The sequence below is a fragment of the Triticum dicoccoides genome, chromosome 7A (assembly GCF_002162155.2).
Source record: "Triticum dicoccoides isolate Atlit2015 ecotype Zavitan chromosome 7A, WEW_v2.0, whole genome shotgun sequence".
NCBI lineage: Eukaryota > Viridiplantae > Streptophyta > Magnoliopsida > Poales > Poaceae > Triticum > Triticum dicoccoides.
In genome coordinates, this window is record NC_041392.1 from 701488164 (window position 1) to 701506690 (window position 18527).

The 18527-nt window shown below is 52.8% G+C and overlaps 1 protein-coding gene across 1 annotated transcript; it reads right to left on the reverse strand.

Moving 5' to 3' along the window:
- Window positions 1-6889: 6889 nt before the first annotated feature.
- Window positions 6890-11186, reverse strand: LOC119330983 (very-long-chain aldehyde decarbonylase GL1-3-like). Its single transcript, XM_037604135.1, has 7 exons — window positions 10905-11186; window positions 10588-10811; window positions 9648-9886; window positions 9295-9514; window positions 8407-8528; window positions 7755-8326; window positions 6890-7663 (listed from the first exon to the last, which is right to left on the reverse strand). The coding sequence occupies exons 1-7, from the start codon at window positions 10953-10955 to the stop codon at window positions 7223-7225; spliced, it is 1869 nt and encodes a 622-aa protein (XP_037460032.1). The 5' UTR covers window positions 10956-11186; the 3' UTR covers window positions 6890-7222.
- Between the last annotated feature and the right edge of the window lie 7341 nt (window positions 11187-18527).

Genomic DNA, 18527 nt, shown 5'->3' on the forward strand with positions numbered 1-18527 from the left:
CGACCGACCGTAGACGGGCGGTGATGGGCTCCAAGAGTTGCGCTTGGGCGGCGGAACCGGGGTGTAAGTTGTGACAATGCCGACACGAGGAGGATCGCCCCGGATGTAAAAGCATCCCTCTTTCCACTTCTTGTTCGTCCCTGCAAACTGCCCTTCCAGGTATCCGGATCCGAATTGCTTGCATATGGCAGCTTCCCCACACTCGCAAGTTTAATTCGCGTTGGTTTGGAGTTTGACATGGAAGTATTTTCTCCAAAGACGAAAGTGAGGCTCGATGACCAGGAAGCACTCACAGAAACCGATGAAACAAGTGGTGTGTAGACCGAAGTTGGGGTGAGATGATGTATTTGGAGGCCTGAAAAGTGGAGTAGGCCGCTGAAGAATGGATAAGTTAGGTACCTTAAGCCACAGAGGAGAAAGAGGATGAAGTTAACCCGCTCATATGCCTCACTCTTGGGCATGGGCTATCATGCGAAGCCTCCATCTGGTAGCTCGATCATCGGCGAGCGAGGAATCACAGTTCTCGGCTGCGGCATGTTGCCCGTGTTGATTAGGTGGGTTGGAGGGCATCCACTTCCCCTTGGTCAGTGATGGATTCTTCAACTTGCTGCCGGCTGAGCTCTTCCCGGCGACAGGGGCCTTGCCGCCCTTTATCGGACGGTGCTGGGCTGTCTCAGGAGCCATGGTGCTGGAGGCGCGCACGATATGTGGAGCGTGCAGTGGAGCAGCAACAAAAGCATTGGTAATGGTAGCAAGAAGCGTGAGAAGGAAGAAGGCAGTGGAGAGGAATGTGTAAGAGCCCTCCCCTCGGCTCCTCCTCTCTCTTATATGCAGACGGGAGGAGGAACGACGACATCAAATCTTTCCCACATAACAACATAGTATCTTTTTGTATCTCTGCTAACACCGCTTAAAGCACTCGGGAATCGAGGGACTGCCGTTAATGTCATGGTCATCGAGGAGCACACCACTGAGTTGATGTGACGTGGCCTGAGTGGGGTCCCTACCCACTGCCGCACGTCATGTTGATCAATGGTCAGGCCTGACACGTGGTATGGCTAGACCAACTGAGGAATCTAGTCGGGTCACTGAGACAAGGACTAGGTGCGTGAAATTCATAATGTTGCACCGAAAATTGACTCGTGAAGGCCGACCCGGCGGAGTGGTTTGTCACTCAGGCATGCTTCATCAACAATTCAAAGACCACACAAAGCTTCTCTCAATGGTAGGCAGACTTTGGGGCGCAGGCCGGCCTTATCGGGAATGCAGCAAGACTTCACTTTTAGGGGAGTTATGAAGAACCAGTTCCGACCTCGACAAGCATGTAGAAGAGGACGTTCGATATCAAAATGAGCCATGAGCATCCAAGTTCAAAGATCGGTTTATGGGCTACTGACGGTGTTACGGCTCGAGGGTGTCTCGCCTCTCTGGGTATCAACCCAAGTAGGTCGGCCCAAGGGCCCCTAGGCTAGTTTCCGCCCTAGGCCATCATGCAAGCTCATGGGCTCTGTAGGAGGAAGATTTGGGAAGGCTTGCCATTCAAGACAAGGAAGCCAGATCCATGGAGGACTCTTCTCCACTAAGGTAACCGACTAGGATCATGTAATCCAAGGAGCCCCGGTTGTCGGTGTCAAAACCGGCCGATCTCGGGTAAGGGGTCCCGAACTATGCGTCTGAGGATCGAAGGTAACAGGAGGCAGGGGACACAATGTTACCCAGGTTCGGGCCCTCTTAATGGAGGGTCCTCTTAATGGAGGTAATATCCTACTTCCTGCTTGATTGACTTTGATGAGTATAGGGGTTACAAGAGTTGATCTACCTCGAGATCGTAATGGCTAAACCCTAGATGTCTAACATGTATGATTATGATTGCCTCTACGGACTAAACCCTCCGGTTTATATAGACACCGAAGGGACCTAGGGTTATAGAGAGTCGGTTTATAGAGAAATGAATCTTCATATCTGATGAGTATAGGGGTTACAAGAGTTGATCTACCTCGAGATCGTAATGGCTAAACCCTAGATGTCTAACCTGTATGATTATGATTGCCTCTACGGACTAAACCCTCCGGTTTATATAGACACCGAAGGGACCTAGGGTTATAGAGAGTCGGTTTATAGAGAAATGAATCTTCATATCTGAATGCCAAGCTTATCATCCACGCAAAGGAGAGTCCTATCCGGACAGGGGAGGAAGTCTTCTATCTTGTATCTTCACGGCCCACAAGTCCGGCCCATACCACATAGCCCGGACGCCCGGGACCCCCTAATTCAGGACTCCCTCACTGGTATCTTATATAAGCCAGTGCCGAGCTAGTTGATGGATAACTTACAATCCCTTGACTATGCATTGTACTTTGTACACCTCTATCGCAAATACAACACGAGCATACGTAGTTGTACCTTGTAAGGAGGGCCCAAACCTAGATGAATCTGGTCTCCTGTTTCTCCTCCTATCTAATGACCTCCTCGGGATACCCTATCGAGGGATCTGCAAAATCGACTCCAACACAAAACGTTGTTCAATGCGGTTGCGGTTGGAGCGGGTAACCAGGGAGACTTTTACCCAATATGAATGGTTGCATAATCTTTGGATCGGTCCACATCCTCCTTAAACATGGTAATAATGTCAGTCACACAGGACTTTGTTGCAACCAATATGCCGTTGTATTCATTACTTTCTTTTGTCGGATATGTTCTTGTTGGCTGTGTGCATTGTAGCCATGAAGAGGCTGGATGTTGCTTAATGTGTTTGTATCTACTGGATGCACATTCTGACTTAATAAAAACAACCTCTATCACGACAGGCGCGTACACTAACTTCCAGTAGTACTATTCACTCCATCTCGACGAACTACTCCGAGTATAGTTGAGCGATGCTGTTATTGGAGGTATGTCCAAAATATTGATCGAAAACATCAGTTGGTTGGTTAGTAAGCTCACAAGGATGTGACGCACATTCACTAATCCCTCCTCCGTCCGCTAACCTGCCGTTCGGTTTGGTTAATCACACAACAGGCACGCAGACTGACTACTTCCATTAGTACTCACTCCACGTCAGTGGCGAATCCGGGATGAAATTGAAGGGTGGGCTCAAAGTTAACGGTGAAAAAAACAAAACATTTGTTTGAAGAAAACAATATCATCTCGTAATTCTTTTGACCAAATAAGCTGAGATTTTCTTAGATTACTACTGGAAACATGTAGTATTTACTGGAATTTATGAAAAATATTAATTTTTTAATCTGCTTAAATAAAGTAATTAACATAACGTGAACTAGCAATTACAAATGTACAAAATTTGCTGATTCAAATTACTCAGCGACCAACCATGAGCACCGCCGACAGCCACGCAAATGTTTTCAGGAAGTAACAGTGATAGACGGAGAGGAAATAAGCCAAACATGATGACCCACCCCCAAAGAAACTGCAGCTTTAACCAGATTGTGAGCCTCACAGTTTGATGATCTCTTGTTATGCAATAATGGCGCACTACCGAACACACGCTGCTTCACTAAGAACTCCTTGATGATGACAACATTGGCACAAAGATTGTTCTCTTTGACATTCTTCACCATTTCTAGACAATCAGTGACAAACTGAATACGAGATAAGTTGAGGTCAGGAGCAAGTGATAGTGCTTCGTTTCTTTGGTGTGGGCAGCCCTGCGTGTGGGCTGTTGCATGTTGTTTGGCGGAAGGAGCCGAGCTGAGAAGAGTACTAGTAAAAAGAATAATCAGTTTTTTGGAGGGTAGGCTAGAGCCCTATGGAGCCCACCTACTGGACTCGCCACTGCTCCACCTCGACAAACCAGTCGTGTACTCCTTTGTACTACTAATTATTAGTACTCGTTCCTAATTAAACTCACCCACGGAGACAACGACTAATACTACTACCAATAATGAATTTTCTGTATCTGTGGCACAAAGATGTTGGCCGCGGTTCCTCGCCCATACTCGTCGTACACCCCCGTGTCACCCTCAGCATTTATGCGTACGCGTATGAAAAATCGTAGCACCACATGCAAGGTGGTACAAATCCACTGCATAGCATAGGAGTCACGCTCGTGCAATGCATACACAGAAACGAGCATGCATGCATGTGAGGCCGGCCGTGCAATTCCCTAAAAAGTCCTTACCTGTTTGGTTCATGGGACTTAACATGCACTAAAAGACCATATTATAACTATAAGTTTTTATAAATCCTTCTTTGAAAGTCTTATTTCATAAGTCCCAAATAACCACTTTAAGTCCCGCTTGTTTGGTTTAGATGAGACTTATAAGGACTTTTTTAAGTCCATAAACCAATAAGTTTCTGGAAACAAACACACTCTACATATGCAACGATTGGCGATCACTGATCAGTACAGTCAGCGGTGCATTAACCTCGGATGTCACGGTATCAGCTAGCATACGGGATCGGTGCATTAACATAGCGTGGTAGGATCGGCGACGCGCTACGTGTGGCGTCTGGGTCATCGGTCGTGCAGTCCGCAGTCCACGGGCCGGCCATTGATGAGGCCGGCCGGCGGCCATGCAACATGCAAGTGGGTTGGCCTGGGAGTATAAAAGTTGTATCAGTTGGGAGATCGGCAGGTGGGTCGCGGGCGATGATTCACTGACGGCCGGCGACTCGACTACTCAACGATCGACGGGCGGCGACCTGCTTCCCCTCGACCGTTGATCCGTCGCCCCGCGCTCGGCCGGCCGGTCTTGATGCTCCTCTTTGGCATACGGACAGGGATTGCGAGAGATGCAATGCAGACACGTAGTACTCCTCTTGATGTTCACTCATGTGGGTCGTCACGGTCCTGTGCTAGCGTGTAGCAACACCGAATCCAATGAACGAATGGAGAAAACACCAGAGGCTGCGCATCACGAGCATGTGTGTGAAGTGCCAAAGATATTGCGATCCGGATGGGACGAGAACCAGCAGGTCCGTGGTCGAGACTGCGGCCAGGCTTTCCTTGGCGTTCATTGGCCGGGTGCCACCCTGTCGGCAATGGGCATATGCATGCACGGCACGGGACCTCTGCAACCTGCATGCAGCATGCAGGGTATCCCCAGCCTGAGTTCCTGACCGCGCGCAGCAGCATGCAGAAACAGTGGCCGGCTGCGATGGATCCATGCATGAGCTGCCTGCGTGCACACCCCGTGCCGCGTAGCAGCAGCAGCTAGCTACAGTGTGCACCATTATACTCCAGAGCGAGCAGCCAGACTCGCAAGCGCATGAACCTTAACCTTAAATCAGCCCAGAGCCGATAGAAACGCTCGTATTGGCCGTCCAAACGATGCAACTTACAAACACATCAACACACTCCAGTGCGAGTGTCGGAACGATGTCACGTGAACTTTTTCCTCCTCTGGCGCTCCAGCAGGCGGTAAGGGAGGAACCCTAGCCGCTGGCCGCCTCACCACCACCTTTCCCCTCCTTCTCCTCCTCACACCGCCGCTAGAGGGCACGCCCGAGCGAAGCCCGGACGGCGCTGGCACCGACGGGGCCTTCTCACCCCCTCGCGAGTCGCGAGGCAGGGCCGGCGCTGTCGAAACAGTGGCGGCTGGCGGGCGGCTTTGTGGGGGCCGACACGGGGATCTGCTGCGGGCACGGTGGGCTGTGTGGTGGCGGGGCGCGCACGGGGTCATTCGGGTGCGTCGGCCGGATCTAGCCCTGCGGCGGCGCGGGCCGAGGGTGGCCACCTCTACCATGGCCTTCTTTGGCTGGTGGAGGTGGGTGGTCGTGGGTGTGCTGGAGGTCAGGGAATGGCGGACGTGGGATAGTGGCGCGGCGGCTCAGCCAGATCTGGCCTCGACACGGCACGTGTTGCAGGTGGTTTCCTCGATCGTGGACACTCCGGCTGGTTGGGGTGGCGGCGTAGTAGCGGCGGTTCGACCTTCCTCCCCCTGATTCTTCGGGTGATCGGAGCTGCGGATGGAAGTGCGCTCGGTGGCTAGAGCACAACGGCTCGACTTCCATCATCTGTGGATGGCCGTGGTGGCAGGGGTGCTCCAGGGAGTTGGCAGGGGTGCCTCCGAGTCTTGCTGTTGCCGAGGGTGGTGACGGCGACCTGGCCCCGGCCGGTTCGAGAAATGGTGTGGTGGCTGCGGCGCGGCCGGCATCTGCCCATGGCTTCCTCCTGCCATGGTCCGACCGACTGGGCCCCGTACTTGCCAAAAGGGTGTGCTTTTCCGACTACAGTGTCGGTGGCTCAGGTTGAAGGGTTGGGGTGTTCTGGGATTCCGGAGCGGCGTCTCTGGAGGTGGGAGCACGGTGCTCGTGGGCGGAGCCCGTGGCTCAGGTGCTGCCCGATGGCCATGGCCGTGTGGTCGGGGTGCGTCGATCGGTAGCGGTGGTGCGATGTCCGTACCTTGCAAGGGGCGGTGAGTGTTGGCCGGGATGAAAACCTGTTTTGTCTTCGAGCAGGCCGACGACGGCGATTTTGTTCCCTTCTTAAAGGCGTCGCCGTGGTCCTCATAGTCATTGCCCATCGTGTTGCTTCAGGGGAAACTCTGATCCACGGATCGGGCGGTAGCGGCACTCTGGTGCCGTGACCTTTCTGAAGGTGCCGTCTTGAAGCTCACGGTTCGTCGTATGCGGCTTCCTCTCTTCGTGGTGGTGCTCATAGTTGAGAACACTGGTAGCTCTTGTAGCGATAGAGGTGGTGTAGCCGTGCTCTGTGTATAGCCTTGAGAGTGTGCATGTATTAGAGTGGCATGTGTTTGTATCGACTTATTGATGGTTGTTGTTTTATATATAAAATAGGGCGAAAGCCTTTTTCGATGAAACAATGTCCCACATTTCTTTCTGTCGAAACAATCTCCCATCACATTTCTTTGTGGTGTCACGGAGGAACAAACACGCCGCCTCCGGTCGCTCTTGCATGCGGTATTCATACTACGTACACATTACTACATGGGAGTACCTAGAACTCATCTAGATGAGATATAATTTGGTCTCATTCATCTGAAAAATAAAAACAGATACAACCCACATCTGCACACACACATCTTATAGCATCACATCCAATAGCTATAAAAGATGAATGAGACCAAATTATGTCTCATCTAGATGAGTTCTAGCAAAACTGTTACTACATAACACGTGACCATCCAAGACTATCATCAACTTATCAAGTATCAACACACGCATATCGCTCCAACAGCCGGCGCGTTATTCCGGCCACCTTGCACGTACATACAGAGGCTCGTCGCCGGCCGCGCGGGCATCACGGCGGCGAGAGGCCGTGCCTGAGCGCCGCCTTCCAGACGACGTCGATCCGGTCGACGTCGATGGCGCCCACCTCGTGGTGCTCCCACCCCTCCAGGCAGTGCACCACCCCGCCGGCGTGGCACGCGTGCACCACCCCGCGCTCCATCGTGTACTCGCACGACCCGAGCCCCTGCACGTCCTTGGGCAGCCGCATGGCCGCCAGCTTGCCGTAGGTGCAGTCCCGGCGGAACTCGATCACCGGCGGCACCACGAACTGGTGGAAGTGCGTGCCCGCCGGCGCCCACCGCTGCTCCCTCGGCGACAGCCACTTGCCCACCAGCCACGTCTTGACGGTCTTGGCGGCGTGGTACTTGGTGACCTGCACCAGGTACTGCTGGAACTCCGCCGGCGCCTCCCTCTGGATCTTCAGGAACCGCTCCGACGACAGCGTCAGCATCTGCAACAACGCCACAATTTTCTGAATGAATCCACTGCAAATTTGTTTTGGAATGAGAGACATCAATCTGAAGAATTCTAGGGAAGCATACCAGGACTCTGATCTTCTTCCGGCAGAGGTAGAGCGCGATGGCCCGGCCGAGCTTGGAGGTGGCGCCGGTGAGGAACACCTCCTTGACACTCCCCGGGATCTCGTGGAGTATCACGGCGGCGGTGAGCGTGTTGCCGTGCACGACCCGGACCCTGAGGTCTGGGTGGCGGTCGACGAAGAGCGTGCCGCCGCCGTTGAGCGCCTCGTTCTTGTTGAGCGCGGCGAGGCTGAGCACCTTGACGCCCATCCGGTCCGCCCTGAGGATGGCGAGCTCGATCTGGCGGTTGATGCCGTCCTTCATGGGCGGGATGAAGTACTGGAAGCTGTAGCGCGGGATGGTCCAGGTCTGGTGGAGCGCGCCGCGGAGGCAGTAGAAGCTGACGGTGAAGGTCTTGGAGCAGAGCACCTGGAGCACCATGAGGCAGAAGGCGACGGGCCAGAGCGGGAGCAGCACGAGCCGCGTCGTCCACGGCTGCGAGCTGCACGCCCGGAACGCGAACGGCACGTGCATGGAGGACACCACGTCCACCACGTGCGCCAGGAACACGAAGTCCGGCACCCGGTCGTTCTTCCCTGCAATCAAATTTCACTGCTGAGTTTTTACTGAAACTTGTATGGGTTTGTGCCATGGTGGTCGACATGTCTGTGTGTACCTTGGTCGACCTCCTTCTGGAGCTCCCAGGACCTGGGGTGCACGGTGCCGCCGAGGAGGTCGAAGAGCGGCATGAAGAGGCAGAAGTTGGAGTCCTTCTCCTGGTGGTGCAGGCTCAGGTACCTGATGAAGGAGGCAACAGATCCACGTAAGTGTAATTTACTACACTTGCAGGTACATCAAAGGGATCCAAATTCGATCTCAGACCCTGGTTGGTCAGCCGTGAGAGCTCAACAAGGGACATGACGCTCAGTAACCCCACTGTGCCCGCTAATTAACCTGACAAGACGGGTGCAGCCACCTAATGGTAGACCATCAAGGGACACCAAGATGCAGTTCGGTTTGGTGGATGTAGTGCTAACGAATCTATGTATATATCTGTATTTAGCAAGCGGCACGAGCGACGGCGACGGCCGCGTGCCGTGGCTCCTCCGGGATCCGATCGCAATTCAGTCGGGGTGGGCACCGGCAGGGGTCGCCGTCGCCGCTCCGGGCATCGCGGGGCGGCGCCTTTCGGGTTGGTTGGGCGGGAGCTTCCATTTACGCCCATGCCCACGCTATCAGTAAAAGTACGTATCCACTACACATGCCCCTGCTCCCTCGCCATTGACAGTTACTGCTAGCTGCAAGCGCTTCGCGACATTGACACCCCACCACCACCTTCCTCGGGGATTACAAGAATCATCATGCTTCCTATCCCGCGAGCATCATCGTGATGCCGATGTCAGTTAATTTTTTTAGTCGGTATCTAACTAAGCATGCTTGATTGGCGCCGATTCCAGGAAAGGACCCGCGTCAAGTAGATTATTACGGATGGGCAATTACTGTTCAATTCTCTGACAACAACAGATCATGGCACCCATGAAGATGGATAGAACGGCTCACTCACGTTGGGGTGTAGATGAGGTAGCGGAGGAGGGGGAAGGCCCGGAAGGCCCTGTGGGAGATGACCTCCACGTTGCTGTACCCCATGCAGCGGAGGTAGTCGAAGGCCAAGACGTGGCCGTAGACGAGGCTCACGGACCCGGCGCCGGCCATGAACGCGCCGGCGAGCGGCGCCGCCATGGCCAGCGTCAGGACCAGGCTCTCCAGCGGCGTGCCGTACGCGGCTGCACGTAGGGACAAAGTCAAGTGGTGGTTAGCCATGCAGTTAGCAGTGCTAGAATTCTCATAAACTCAGCATTATTGCAAGGGAATTGCTGGAGTCAGAGTTGTTGCCGTGCTACAGCAAGGTGTACGTACAGGTGAGGGGCTGGGTGACCGGCGACGAGTGGTGCTTGGAGTGGTACCGGCTGAAGAGCGGGGCCCGGTGGAGCGCCCGGTGGGCCCACCGGAACCCGGGCTCCGAGACGGCGACGTGCAGCAGCAGCGCCACCGCCCACCCCCGCGGGTCCCAGGCCCGGAGCTCGCTCACCGCCGGGAACACCGGGCTGCTGATCGCCATGGCCCCCAGCAGCGTCTGCATGATCACCATGTTATCCCTGCGCAGCCAAGACAGTAAAAACGTCAGCTCAAAATTACTCTCGCCGTGTTTCGCTGCCTCGTGTCCTACAGCCAGCTCCAAAATAATTGGAGAAAGGAAAGCGATCTCTCTGGCCCCGGCCATCATGCACTTTGAATGCGTCTGGGCAGTTGCTTGCCTCGCCGCGGCTCATCTCATGCCGAGAGGGGTGCTGCGCCTGCTTCGGCCGTCGACCAACAGACACCCAAATCCGGATTCAATTACTGCGGCATTCACTGCCAAGTGCCGTGCGTGGCGGGCCCTCGAAGAGCGCCGCGGGCGTGCGTGCGTGCTAGCTCGTGGTCACCGCCGGCCAGAGCTGACCAGAGCTCATCATGCCCGAAAGGAACGGCACAGGCGAGATCCCTCTTCTCTTCCCCATGGTTACGGTACGGGGATTAAATCGCATATAGGAGACGAAACCAACTTGGCCAAATCGAACCAATCCGAAGCGGATGTCGAGGCTATCCACAAGCTGTAGTGGCGCGTGACTGTGCAGGTGATTAATGGCGTGTGCAGCTCACAGTTAGTCCGTACGGTGCGTGGCATGAACACGAACAGTGAAGTCAAACTGCGTAGGTAGGTGGGTAGGTTGGAAAAAGCCGGCGGCCGGCCATGGCCATTGGTGGAGCGAGCGAGCGCGCGTGCGTGCATGGGCGAGCGGTAGGAGTGAGTACGCACCAGTCCCACTCGGCGTCGATCTGCCGGAAGTCGACGCCGTCCGGGACGACGCGGCGGCGGCGGGTGAAGAAGAGCATGTTGGCGTAGGAGAACCAGAGCTGGTGCGTCAGCGACCGGAGCGCCAGCAGCAGGAGCAGGTGGAGGCACCACGAGTCCGTCGGCGCGCCGCCCTGCTCCCGCCACGCCTGCGCCACCTGCGCCACCAGCGGCCCGTACAGCACGTACTGCAACATCAAGGTCGACAGAACAAGGTCAGCACGCGTGTCTACATACATGTCTCGAATCAATGGCGCCGGGACGAATAAGGAAGAGCTTGCCTTGTATGCGCCTAGGCCCGCCCACGGCCAGGAGGACAGAGGAGCGCCCATGGCCGCCGCCGCAGCCGGCCGGAGACGAGGAGGATGGAGAGGAAGAGACTCTTTTCAGTGGCGGGTTCGATGTCTCTCGCGTGCTCTGCTCTCTCCTCCGACGCAACTGTGTTCTGCTCTGGGTCTGGATACCGGCCGGCGCCTCGCTACTTATAGAAGACGCGAGAGATGAAGAAGAGGAGAAGAATTCAACGACAGCCTTCCCGTTTGGTGTTGGCGTTGGTAATACTGGACGCGTTGGTGGTTACCGGTTAGCCAGCCAGCCAGCCATGCCGGGGGTGGTGGTGGTGCTTTCGCGCCATAAAAACGGCAGTGCCCACAGTAAAGTGACTGTGGCCGTGCCATGCCCATGAGCACCGGCGGCCGGTAGCCAGTCGGGACGGCCGGCCGGTGGATCCCAGGTACTCCCTCCGTTCACTTTTGTAAGTCGTTTCAGACAACATAAAATAGGCTGTTTTGTACATTGTCTGAAATGTTTTAAGGTCTTATAAAAGTGAACGGAGGGAGTAGTAGAAATAGACCTAAGTACGCGCCGGGTCCTGTGAACGCCCATGCTTTTCGTCCAAAAGTCCCGGCGTACAGTAAAGTGCACCATGATTACATGAATCGGGCATGGACACTCCAAAGTCTCGCAAATTGCTGGACGCCTCGAGCTGCTACGCCGTATGCGCTTCCCGTAACTTGGTCGTTCGGCACGCACGCACGTACACCGGCCGTGTGCATGCACTTCGCGTGTCTCGTGGCGAAAAATATCTCGCGGGCACGTACAGTGCAAACTACGAGAGGAGCAATGCTACGAGAGGGGAGGGGGTATGTTACACGTACTAGACCCACGGGGCCTCTGCAGTGCCCGGCAATGCTACATGTACAAACGATTTACAGGCTTTTACAGGATGGTTAACCTTGATTGGTCAATAGGTGAACGGGGCGGCCCACCCCCCTGAAAATCAGGGGGGGAGAGGTTTGTGATTGGTTGTTAGATGATAGGAGCGTGTAAAAGCGTGTAAGTCTTTGTATGTCTAGCATTTTTGCTGCAGTGCCAGTGCTGTTGCAACGGACGAAACAGTTTTTCGGGGCGTGCATGTGCGCGCGCATGCGTCGTCCGTCCGTCCGTTCGTGGTCCATATGTTCACCACCATGCCCTGCCTGCCGTGCTAAATGCCAAGGAGCCGCTGCAGGAGTTGCATCAGCTTTCACCCAGAATTTCATACCAAGTGCACGCATATGCACGATGTGCTCCGGCGGTACATTTTTTATTTTTGAAGGAACTATCCCGCGTCAATTCCGTGGTAGCTCCTCCAATTACCGGCCTCGTCTCAACTTGAGATATCTATTCAAATTTTCTTCTTCTTCTTCTTTCCATTTTCTTGCTATTTCTCAGTCAACTAAGAAGCCTTAACTTTGTCGGAAAAAAAAACTAAGAAGCCTTAGAAATACTACATTTTCAAGAGAAAAATGGACGCGTGCAAGTGACGTGAGTTTTGTGTGCAGGGTCATTCGACATATGTGTCGTTGCTTCCCTAACGGAGGAACGTGTTCACAGAAACCACATGCATGCGTGCATGCGCCTCTTATTCTCAAGTGTGCAACCAATCACTTTCCCTGCAAGAAATCGTTGGCTTATACAGAGAAGAAACCATTAACGTCTCGTACCTCGCCACAGGCGGCAATGGCCGGCGAGCGGGCCGGACGGGCCGGCGCCGGAGGCGGGCGTCTGGCTGTTTCACACCTTGCTGGGTCGGTCTGAAGCTTCCACATGCCTACGTACGTGCGCCCAACGTACGGTCCCGATGGGTTGGGTATAGATACGATCGACATTCTTGTATATTGCCTCGGCCAGTACCTCACGTACTATGATTCCTACGTGCCTGAACGATCGTGTAGCTGGAGTGAAAAGGACGGAAAAGATCGTGCCTAGTAGTACAAGTGAGTGTATAAGTCGGCAAGAATTCATTGCCGAAGCTGAGTAAAAAGGACGGGAAAGATCGGACGAGAATTGAAGGACAGTGCACTAGGTAGCTGCACTATATTTCTGCTAGTCGACACCTACTATGCTCGGCTATGTACCATGTACTAGATGTAAACAGAGCGGAAACGAACGGAACCAAGTGCTATCATATTTGTTTTCATATTTTTTTGCAGACACAAAAACGAATACAGATTGGAATGGATATGAAAACAAATACAACCGAAAACAGGCACGGAGCAAGCACAGAGCGGACGCGAAAACAGAAATGGCCATTGAACATAACTTTAAAACCCCTTGAGTCATGGAGAAATAAACACAAAACCAAACAAATTTAATGAAATGTTACCATGGCTACAAAATGATATGATTATGTTAGCAACTTAACGTAGTACTACCTCCGTCTGGGTTTAGTAGCCCCTCCCCCCCATCTCATTCCGGGTGAAAGTTTGACCAACAAATTTGACTAACAAGACGTGACCTATATGTCACAAAAAGTATACCTTTGGAAAACTCTTTCAGATACAAATCCAACAATGTACTTTTTGTATAGCATATATTCTACATTTTATTAGTTATATGAATAGTCAAAGTTTGACTCAGAATACTAGAGGGCCTATTAAACCCGAACGGAGGTAATATTGTAGTAGTACTGGACAATTGTGTATAGGGTCTAGTTGAGTTCGTATGTGATAGTAGAACTTGAGTTCCAAATGATCCATTCTGCTCATTCTGTCATTATGTGTTGTTTCGTGGTTGGGCTACAAAGCAGACATAGGCCTATTCTAAAAGCGAAAATTACATATTCACGAAATGGAAAATTTCCGTTTCCACATCTGTTTCACCAGAAAACACCGTTCCGTTTTGCAAACATTTGTTTTCGTTTTCATATTTTTTTGAAAAAGCAGAAAGTTTTCGCTTCATTTTCATATATGTTTGGTTGTGGCTACAAGACTACAACACATAGGCTAGCAGAGGCTAGGCCGGCGGCACGAGAGGCAGGGGTATCTCTCTGCAATATCTCGGGGTGAAAGTGAGAATGAACCCGTGACGGCGTGACGCGATGATTCACTCACCACGGCCGGAGACGCCAAGATGATGCCATGAAGGTACGTAGAACAGTCCAAGGGTTGTGTGGTGCCACTTCCCTCTGCTGCGCAAGCACGGGGGTGTGCGCGCGCTCAGGCAGCTCGTGCATGCATGGATCCATGGCAGTCACTGTTCCTCCATGCAGCTGCGCGGGCGGGGTCGGCAGCTGCATGCAGCAGGTGGCAGAGGGGCTGCCGCCGTGCCGTGCCGTGCCGTCCTTGACTCCTTGCATATGCCCATTGCCGACGTGGAGGCACCTGCGCCCGGCCGGCCAATGAATGCCGAGGAAAGACTGCCCACGGCAATGCCAACGGTCTAGCTCTCGGCACGACCATGGACCTGCTCGTCTCCACCGGACCTCAAATGCACGTCTTCATACTTCACATATACACCGTACACTGCACACACATGCTCGTGGCCCATTCGTCTTTTGTCCGTTTTGGTCGACCGCCTGCTCGGTGCTGGCCTTCTCTTAAGTTTGGGTCGACGGTGCGCCCAACGCGCCGATCCATATTTGCCCGTGTCGCTGTTTTTATTAAATGTACACATATTTTGCATAGTCTCACAAGATAGAAGTTCCACGAGCCGAATAAATATATTGTAGGTTACAAGCCGAATAAAAACTAAATTGTCTCGATTTATTTTTTAAAAAGATCATCTATTGGTTGCCAACATGACCTCACATATGCTCAAACCAAATCATCTTGCAGCTGAATGTGAGTTTTTCGTCACGCATTTCATGATGAAATTGTGTCAACTGTCCAAACGTTGCCGCTCCTCCTCCATGCTCAGGCACAACATTGTCACCCCGGAACTGAAACAATTGATCATAGATACGTTTCCGGGCGTTCATCCTCTATGATCATATTGTGCATGATCACACAAGCAGTCATCTCCTCTCACAACTTCTTCGTGCTTCAAGTTCTAGCAAGATACCGAACGATGCCCCATCGAAATTGCAGAACACTAAAGGCACGCTCGACATGCTTCCTAGAATTCTCTTGGCATTCCGAGGAAGCCCCTGCTGGCATTCATCGCCAACAAGCGGGTAGTATCTTTAAAAGTCGGCTCTCTCAAGTACTCATGGCCAAACACTGCAACCACAGCCTTACAGAACCTGTACATGGACTCTAAGCACGTAGACTCGCTCATACGGATGTACTCATCAATGAGATCACGTGGCACTCCGTATGCAAGCATCCGGATAGCTGCGTGCATTTCTAATAAGAGAAGAAGCTAATCTTTTCAAGAGCATCCTCCTTGCACTCGAAATACTTATCATATCCGACCACCCCCTCTAGAATACGGTTGAAAACATTCCTAGCCATACGGAAACGGCGCCGGAATTGGTGATGTTTGAAGAGCGGGTTGGTTGTCTCAAAGCAGTCCTTTCAAATAAGGGAATGGCCGCTCTGTCGGTTGCGATACAATGCCGAAGTGTTCCCCGGGATCAAGCCAAGGAACAACGGACGCTGCCTATTAAGGTGGTCATGGACCAACATGGCAGCCACCATCTCCTCATCATTAGATGAAGAACCGTTGGAGTCGCAGAGCAAGTTGTGAAAAAAGAACTCGTCGGCTCGTCCATTTGCACCTTGGGGGTAAACTGTCGAACAACTTGCGGGCGTCGTCGAAGAAGCTGGCCGTCGAAGAGATGCGTGCCTCCGCTGGATCAGGTAGCTGGCCTGGCGGTGTCAGGTGAGCGTGGCGGTGTCAGGCGAACAAGCTAGCCGAGTCCACGAGGGGGAGGGAGGAGGGAGGACTTCGTGCATGCAGTGGCGTCGGGGTGGGTGATGGGAAACAACGGTGGCCCGGCGGCGAGGCTGTGGTGGCAGCGATGTGGGAGGTGTTGGGAGGGGGGGGGGAGGGAAAACTGCTGGCAAGGACACCGGCGGCGGCGGGGTGGGGCGAGCGAGGGCTTGCGGTCGATGGGGGCAGAGGACAATGGCCAATGTGCCAACGACTGGCAGGTCAGGGGAAGGAGTAGATGGGCATCTGCTTTGTGTCCGCGTTGACGTAGATGAGGGTCAAATTTGGATCAGGAATGGATCAGCAGACGGACAAAAATCGGACACGCGTTCGTTTGGATCGACCAATTGGGCTGACTTTTTTGTTTGCGACGAATCAAACGGTCGCGCGTGAACGAAATGGTTGGCGTGTTGGAGTTGCTCTTAGCCTGCGGTCTTTTCTCTTTCCATTCATTGGATTCGGTACCGTTGCACGCTGGCTACAGGAACGTGCCGACCCTCACGAGTGAACAAACCAACCAGCGTCTTTCTTTCCGCCATTGATTACGTAACCGTACGTGTGTGCACTGCATGTCTTGTCCTGTGCTTGTCGCAGGCCATGCAAAGGAGGAGAGGAAGTTGCCTGCGAATTGCCACTGATACGTCTCTCCTCGAGACGACGGGCGATCGAGGGGAGGCAGGCAGCATGCAAGTCGCCGTCGACCGGCGGCAGAGCACGCAGCAGCGCAGGAGGAATCCCGCGTGCGAATTCAATTCCGCCTACTAGCCGAGCCGAGTCGTCGGCCGTCAGTGAATGATCGCCGGCGCCCCACCCGCCACTCTCCCAACTGAAACAACTTATAATCATCGCCATAGATTATTGGACTTGACCTGCCACTTGCCAGCCGGCGCCGCCACGCTTGCACTCGGCACTCCCCCGGTCAACCCACTTGCACGCTGCCTGCACGGCCGCCGGCCGGCCACGCGCCACCGCCCCATCAATGGCCGGCCCGGCCGACTGTACGATCGATGAACACGTCGCTGATGCTACCACTATGTAGTACCATGTTTAGCAGCTGGTGCTTGGTATCTGATAATCTGAACGTCGCCGACCCTGCCATGCTAGCTGGTAACGATGATGATACATGATTACTTACGGCGACCTCGCGTACGTCTAGCTTGTCGATACCGTATGCTAGCTTGTCGATACCGTGACATCCGAGTTAATGCATGGCCGACTGTACCGAGCACCAATCATCGATCGACCAGAGACCTCCCATGCACCCATGCACCGCACACGTTACATCGGAGGTGTTGGGAAAAGCTTTCGTGCTGAGCTTGATCTAGCTAGCTGCTCTCTTCGTTCCGAATTACTTGCCGCAGGTATGAATGTATCTAGATATATTTTAGTTTTAGATATATTCATTTCTGTAATGAGTAATTTGAAACGGAGGAAGTAACTGCACACACGGGCAGACGAACGATGGGTCGACCGAGGAATGGACTGGATCAGAACAGGCCGGGATCTATACTACGTGGTGAAGGCCCCACGTGCGTGCGTGTGTTTCCGGCGTTCATTCGTCCGGTCGGCCATGCCGGATTCCACGGCGAGCCGCTCAGGTCTCACTCTCACATGCATGCATGTTCATGTGTGTGTGTGTGCATGCATGCATGAGCGTGACTCCTCTGCAGTGGATTTGTACGTAGGTATATACAGGCCACGAAACCAATCAAACCGCCTTGCGGTGGTACGACACGCGTAGTTGTAGGTATAAATGCTGACGGCGACGTACAAGGTCAAGGAGTACTTTGCTGCTACTGGCACGCACGCGGCCGGCGACTGGACGGCCGGCCGGTTCACTGGTGTGTGAACTGACTGCGACCGGAGCGTATGGGCGCGCGAGGGCCGCGGCCAATGCATTTGCGCTACGGATACAGAAATTTATTACAAGTACTTGCTCCTCCAGTAGGATTCACTACGTGTCTTTATCTCTGCGGACGAGTGGATTAGGAGGGGCACTAATTTTTTTTTTTGAAAAAATGAGGCTTATCCCAACCTCTTGCATCTGACAAATGCATGTGGCCATATTATTAAAAAGTACCAATAAAATACAGAGTTCATGATCCAGTACAGCAAAAATGATAATAAAAGAAAACAAAATAACATCAAAGCCACAACCGGCGGGATAATAGGATCAGATCACTAAACACCTATATGAGACCGCCATCCAACCAGGTTAAAGATACCTTGTCATTTTTCACTGGTTGCATCCAGTAATCAAAAGCTCCTTGGAGTTCATTCGAATGAGTAACGACCATGTGTGGATCCATACCGTAGCTCTAAAATAACCTACAAGAAATTTAAGATGTTTTTTCTGTTAAAGATCATATCGTTCTTGTAGTTTTATATAGCCCAAAGTAACGCGTATATTCCGATCCAAATACGAGCTGCAGTCATATGTTCTACTCTAGTTAGCCACGTTCCAAATAACGCATCAATACTAGCTGGAGGAGTAATGTTAAAGGCTATATGAATGGTTCGTCAAAGTAATTTTGCAAGAGGGCAATCTATGAAAAGATGTTGTATTGTTTCATCTTGATCACAAAAACAACATCGTGCACTACCTACCCAACGTCGCTTAAGCAAATTATCTTTGGTCAGGATCACTTGCTTGTGCACAAACCACATGAAAACTTTAATGCGCAAGGGAACCTTGACTTTCCAAATATGAATCGATCTCGGGATTGGGTCGGAATTAATTAGATCCATATACATAGATTTGACCGTAA